This window comes from Spinacia oleracea, chromosome 4 (genome assembly GCF_020520425.1).
Source record: "Spinacia oleracea cultivar Varoflay chromosome 4, BTI_SOV_V1, whole genome shotgun sequence".
NCBI lineage: Eukaryota > Viridiplantae > Streptophyta > Magnoliopsida > Caryophyllales > Amaranthaceae > Spinacia > Spinacia oleracea.
The window spans coordinates 131,042,122-131,048,837 of NC_079490.1; the positions used below are offsets into that span (position 1 = coordinate 131,042,122).

General features: G+C 46.6%; 1 protein-coding gene across 1 annotated transcript; it reads right to left on the reverse strand.

Moving 5' to 3' along the window:
• Positions 1-355: 355 nt before the first annotated feature.
• LOC130471888 (uncharacterized) lies at positions 356-2,212 on the reverse strand. Its single transcript, XM_056842230.1, has 3 exons — positions 1,076-2,212; positions 847-997; positions 356-729 (listed from the first exon to the last, which is right to left on the reverse strand). The coding sequence occupies exons 1-3, from the start codon at positions 2,210-2,212 to the stop codon at positions 356-358; spliced, it is 1,662 nt and encodes a 553-aa protein (XP_056698208.1).
• Positions 2,213-6,716: the final 4,504 nt, after the last annotated feature.

Sequence of the window (6,716 nt, forward strand, 5' to 3'; positions counted from 1 at the left end):
CCTATTTGCCTTAGAAAAATAAACGTTTATGTTTTTGGGAACGGTGTTTACGATTTAATAGGTGATCAGCCTATGTTTATGCTAATCTGGGCCACTTCTTAGGCTTCAATCAATTAGGCTTTGTAAATGTTGTGCTAATCTAGGGCTACTTCTTAGGCCCTTATTTGATTAGGCTTTTTGCATGCATGTTAAGTTAGTTAGTAATAGTAGTAAATAGGACGAAACAAAAGTAGTATTATTTATACTTTGTAAGGCGAATTTAGCCGGTTACAAGGGAGACTACTACTCCATTAGGACCATTAGTGGCCGTTGTATAAACCTCAAATTCTTTCATAAAAGATAGTCAGAATACACCCTAGAAAAAGTATTTTTTAAGATTGTCTGCATTCCAGGTGCGTAGAATTGGTCGGCCCTGCATGTCCTGAATGCAATAGGTTCCATCTCTGACCTCGTCATAAATCTCATAGGGTCCCTCCCAAGTGGGGGTCAATTTACCCTGTTCATTGGCTCGTCCCACAGACTCCATCTTTCGGAGAACAAAGTCTCCTACCTTGAGCACTCTTTTAGAGACTTTCTTGTTGTATTCCCTCGCCATCCTTATCTTGTACAACTGTTGTCTCAATGCTGTATTTCCTCTTACTTCAGGTAAAAAGTCAAGGGCCAACTTCATCATTTCCCAGTTGGCATTCTCGTCATATAGCATGACTCTTAGTGTAGGTTCACACATTTCTATGGGCAACACGGCCTCAGCACCATAGGCTAGCAGGAATGGGGTTTCGCCGGTTGAGTTTTTGGCCGTGGTGCGGATGGACCATAAGACGTTTGGCAACTCATCAGCCCATAGACCCTTGGCCTCATCTAGTTTCTTCTTTATCCCCTCGGAGATAATCTTGTTAAACGCTTCGACTTGGCCATTGGCTTGAGGTCGTCCCACTGAGGCAAAACAGCTGTGTATGCCGTGATCTGCTAACCACTCCTTCAGCTTAGGCGTCTCAAACTGAGGCCCATTATCAAAGACGATAGCTTGTGGTATTCCAAAGCGAGTCATGATATTTTTCCAAATAAACTCCCTCACATCACTTGCTCTTATGTTTTTGAGAGCTTCTGCTTCAACCCACTTGGTGAAGTAATCAACAGCTACTATCACATAGCGCCGGCCTCCAGGGGCCGCTGTATATGGCCCTAACAAGTTCATTCCCCACTTGGCAAACGGAATGGGACTCATGATAGGAGTGAGAGGGTGGGCCGGCCGGTGGATGAGATGAGCAAATCGTTGGCACTTGTCACATTTTTGCACCATGGCCAGGGCGTCTTCTCTCAACGTGGGCCAGTAATAACCAGTTCGCAAGGCTTTTTCTGCCAAAGCTCGCCCTCCAATGTGGGAGCTACATAATCCTTGGTGCAAATCATCTAGAACTTCTTTCCCTTTCTCAGGGGTGACGCAGCGCAGGAGAGGTCTAGAAAATGACTTTTTGTACAAAACACCATTCCACCATTCAAACCAAGAACTCTTCTTTTGTATTTTGGCAGCCAAACTTGGGTCGTCCGGTAGCGAACCGTCCACTTTGTAAGCAATGATAGGGTCCATCCATGTTGAGGACCGATCCAGAATAGCTATCATAGGAGCGCACAATTCCTGCTCAATACTTCTCTTATCCTTTACTTCCCAAAATACGTGACGCGGTGTATCACAGGAAGCCGAGCTAGCTAGCTTTGACAGGGCATCAGCCTGATTGTTCTCTATTCTGGGGATCTGCTTAGCTTCGAAGCTCTTTAGATGTTCTATTTCTTGATGCACAGCTTGCATATATTTGATCATGTTAGGGTCCCTTGCCTCATAGTCCCCATTTACTTGACTCACAATGAGCTGAGAGTCGGAGAAGGCAAGTATCTCATGGGCTCCAGCGGCTTTGCACATTTTTATGCCGGCTAATAAAGCTTCATATTCTGCCTCATTGTTGGACGTCTGAAAATTGAACCGCATGGAATACTCATACTTGTCTCCTTCAGGGGATTGACATATTATGCCGGCTCCACACCCGTTCTGGGTTGATGAGCCATCCACGTAGACTGTCCAGCGAGTCGCCACATTCTTTTCAAAAGTTGGCCTTGTCATTTCTGCAATGAAATCGGAAAATGCTTGTCCCTTGATAGCTTTTCGAGACTCATATGAGATATCAAATGCATTCAGCTCAATTGCCCATTTCAGCATTCGCCCAGCAGCGTCTTGCTTAGTAAGGGGTTGTTTCAAGGGTTGATTTGTGTATACCACCAGTTTGTGTGCCAGAAATTAAGGGCGCAGCTTCTTGCTGGCCATAAACAGCGCAAGTGCAAACTTCTCAATTGGAGAATATCTTAATTCAACGTTTTGCAGGACATGGCTCACAAAATAGACGGGGAGTTGCACTCCCTCCCTTTCAGTTAGCAACACAGCACTCAAGGACCATTCAGAGATGGCCAAATACACATACAAAGTTTCCCCCTGAAGAGGACTGACAAGCCGAGGTAGGGTGTGGAGGTGCTCTTTTAGCCGGACGAAGGCAGTTTCTGCCGACTCAGTCCATTCGAATTTGCTCTTCTTCTTGATTGTGCCGAAGAAGTAATGACACTTGTCACCTGCCCTTGATAAGAACCGCCCCAGGGCCGCTAGACATCCCGTCAGGCGTTGGACTTCCTTGACTGATTTTGGCGACGTCATGTCTATTACTGCTTGTACTTTATCAGGATTGGCCTCGATTCCCCTTTCATCAATGAGGAATCCCAAGACCTTTCCAGCCGTCACCCCAAAAACACACTTCTTTGGATTCAACCTCATATGGTATTTTCGGAGCGTTTCAAAAGTTTCTCTTAGGTTAGCCAAGTGTTATTCACGTTGCTTGCTTTTTACTATCATATCATCAATGTAAGCTTCGATATTGCGCCCTAACTGACCAGAGAAGACAGTGTTGACCAGACGTTGAAATGTGGCCGGTGCATTCTTCAAGCCAAACGGCATCACTTTGTAACAGTACAGGCCTTGCTCAGTAACAAATGACGTTTTCTCTTGATCATCTGGCCACAAGGGAATTTGGTGAAAGCCCGAGTATGCATCCATGAAGGACATCAAAGCATGACCTGTCGTTGAATCTAGCTACCAGCCGGTCTATCTTGGGCAAAGGGAAGCTGTCTTTTGGGCAAGCCTTGTTTAAATCTGTATAGTTCACACACATTCTCCAGGATTTGTTGGGTTTTGGTACCAACACTACATTTGCCACCCAATCTGGATATTGACTTGGCCGAATGAACCCAGCCTCTAACAACTTCTGAACTTCTTCAGCTGCGGCTTTGTTTCTTGCTTCCCCATGATTTCTCTTCTTCTGACGGACAGGTTTTAAAGACTCATCTACATTGAGTTTGTGGACGGGTATGCTTGGATCGATGCCCGGCATTTCTTCCACAGCAAAAGCAAAAATGTCCTGGAATTCTCTCAGGAGAGTGACCAAATGTGCCCCAAGCTGGTCGTCAGGAGAGACCCCTACTGGCACCGTCCTATCTGGACGTGTTTCATCGAGGATGATTTCATAATGTCCACCAACCGGCTCAGGTCGTCTGGCTTCCATGTGCGCCGTGGCAATGGTGAAGGTTTCTTTCTTGACTTTCTCCTCTATCTCATCTAGCTTTCTTTTAGAGCTTGTTCGTGCTTCGTCAGTTTTTCCCCAAGCCTCGGGGCTTAGCGTAGTGAGATAACAGTCTCTTGCTAGCTGTTGATCACCATGAATAGTGCCGACCTGGCCTTTATCGCAAACATATTTCATAAGCATAAGATGAGTGACGACCACCTCTTTGGCCTGGTTTAAAGTTGGACGCCCCAATATGATATTATAGGCTGTGAGGTCTTTCACAATTAGAAATCGGACGTTCAGGTTCTTGCTCTGATGCCGACCTCCCACTCGTAGGGGCAAAGTGATTATCCCTTGGGGATGAATTATGCCGCCTCTGAATCCAATGATCGGGTAATGTATCTTTTCAATGGTCTTGGGGTCATGTTCAAGACGATTTAGACAAGCTGTGCTGATAATGTCAGACGAACTCCCCGTATCTACTAATATACGCCTTACTTTGAGGTTTGCTACCTTCAATTCAATAACCAGGGGATCGTCGTGTGGAGTGGCGATCTTGCCCCTGTCTGATTCACAAATCTCCACTTTAGGGAAGTGGTCCATTGGGGATTTTCTAGACAACATGACCTGCCCCAATCGGCTTGCAAAGTCCTTTTGACCTCTCATTGTTGGGCCACCAGCGGCCAGACCCCTAGAAATGACGGCCACAATTTCTGGATCAGTATCATTGTCGTCACGGCGGTATAACGGTGACTTGCTTTTCTTGTAGAATTTCTTACCACTTCCTCCTGCACTCGAACTGAGATACGACTTCAAGAATCCCTTGGCGGCTAACCCATCAAGAGCCCTCCGCAAACTCTTGCAATCTTTTGTTTCGTGTCCTACATCACAGTGGAACTTACAGTAAAGAGAGCTGTCCCTAGTTTCCACCGGCGACTTCATGGGGAACGGACGATCAATCTCATATCTATCACTGACATCCAGCAGTATTGTGTACAAGTCGGTATTGTACTCGAACCTTTCTTTATCATAGGGACGTCCTCTCTTCTGTCCTTGAGACTGAGTTGTCTGATAACCTTTCTTTTCAATGGCCCATGTCCCATTCGGACGGCTGGTCTTTTTATCCGATTTGTCCTTTCGCTGCGGATGGTCAGTGGTCTCTGTTCCCTTAGACTCTTTAGGGACGGAGCAGATTTCAGTGGCATGAATGAAGGACTCGGCCTCATCTAGAGCGTCGGCCATAGTTCTAACACTTTTCTTCACCAGGTCAAACTTAAAGGACCCCATCTTAAGTCCCCTGAAGAAATTATCAAAGGCTACACCGTCAGGTAAGTCTGGAATCTGTCCAGACTCCAAATTGAAACGTCGAACATAGCTTCGCAAGGACTCATCTTTCCCTTGCTGTATTCGGCCCAAATGCATGCTCGTCTTCTTCTCCTCTTTATAAGCCATAAATCTTGCTGAAAACAACATCTCTAATTCCGCACAAGTATTGATCGTTCCCGCGGGCAACTTCTCGAACCATTTTGAGGCAACTCCTTTCAGAGTGGACGGGGAGTATTTGCACCAGGTTGCATCGGTAGTTCCCTGGACATACATATGGTGCCGATAGGCCAAGAGATGTACATCAGGGTCAGACGTGCCGTCATAGGCGTCAATAGCTGGCGGCTTCACTTTAGGCTCCTTGGGAGCGTTCATGATATCAGCACAGAATGGAGTGGTGTAATCAAGGATAATGCCGGCCACTCCCTGTTGAATATGGCATATTGGATCCTGCCTCCTATTCTGGGATGTTCTACGCCGCTCGCTGTCCGCACGGCTGACATGAGTCCTGGTGAGACGGCGCGAAGGGGCAGCGAGGGGTGAATCTTGCATGACGGGAGTGGAACCAGTATCTGACAGCTCAGTTTCTTGAGGCCTATCCAGCTGAATGATCGGTACTCTTCTGGACGGTTCAAGTTCAGGCCGAAAAGTTGGTAGAACCCGACGCGGAGCTATGGGCTGGAAGGAAGTTCTGGTTCTTTCAAAGCGTCTGTCATGATCGTCATTTCGTGCTTGGTCTTGCCGCCAAACATTAGACCGAGCGAGTCCATTAAAGAATGGTATTCCCGTCCCCTGAGACTTAGAACGGATAATTTTGATCCCATCTTGTAGGGTGTCCATCTGCGCCTTGAATCCAGCTAGGATATCTTTAAGCTGTCCAGCAGACACCGGCAAGTCTGGGTTTTCTTCCATAAATGTGTCGGCATCAGCTCTCAAATGGCCGCCTGGAGGAAGCAAAGGTTGACCCGTCTCATCGTCTACTTGAACCTGCTCAAGTTGCGGCTCAGGAGGAGATTCAGGACGACCGCCTTGTCCTACAGACGGATTGCTTCTGTCGTCCCTCCCTCGAGGAGGACGATCACCATTGATTGCACTCTCGTCGTTTTCGCTTCGACTGATGGGCCCGTCTCCGAAGTGCTGGACGTCTACCATGTTACCTTACCTCCCCACAGACGGCGCCAAATGTTGTGGGAGTTTTTCCTTGGATGATGACGAGGAGGTATCAGGTTCCACGTAGCGTTGAGTCCAGTCCACGTCGGCGGCGTACCTACAAAACAAGAATATTCCCGAAGGAATATTCCCTCCGATGCTTAAGTAAGACACGGGTTTTAAGGAAGATGTAATTAATAAACAGAAAGCATTAAAGTAAGTAGTAGAATGTTTCTCTATCTAGAATTGTGTGTCAATTTCTTGGGAATTGAGTATATTTATAGCCCCCCTTTTGGGGGAAACCCTAGAGTGACCTCATATGATTGGTTGGTTTATCAGATGGTGACATGTGTCACCATCACAAATCTCCTCTTTGGGCCATGGGCCTTAAAGTTGCTGGCATAACTTGGCTAGTCATACATCAGCACATTGTAGCTCCTAAATGGCAGCCAAATAGATGGCTGGCCAACCGGGGAATGCCACGTGTCTCACGTTTAATGGAGCCACGTAAGCGGGGTATTTTTACCCACATCAAAACGGATTAAAACGGAAAGTGTAAGGATCATTTTGAAACGGAGGTAGTATACTTGCTTAATTGTCCTTCTGTTGGACCCCTTTAATAAAATTGTTCAAGATCTGTCATTG

What these genes read in the sequence shown, in the direction of transcription:
- LOC130471888 (XM_056842230.1), bottom strand. Translation starts at nt 2,212, where the DNA reads ATGCTGAAATGGGCAATTGAGCTGAATGCATTTGATATCTCATATGAG. An exon ending in AAAACATAAGAGCAAGTGAT is followed by an intron (nt 998 to 1,075) that starts GTGAGGGAGTTT and finishes AATGGGCCTCAG; the next exon opens with TTTGAGACGCCTAAGCTGAA. An exon ending in GAAACTAGATGAGGCCAAGG is followed by an intron (nt 730 to 846) that starts GTCTATGGGCTG and finishes TGTTGCCCATAG; the next exon opens with AAATGTGTGAACCTACACTA.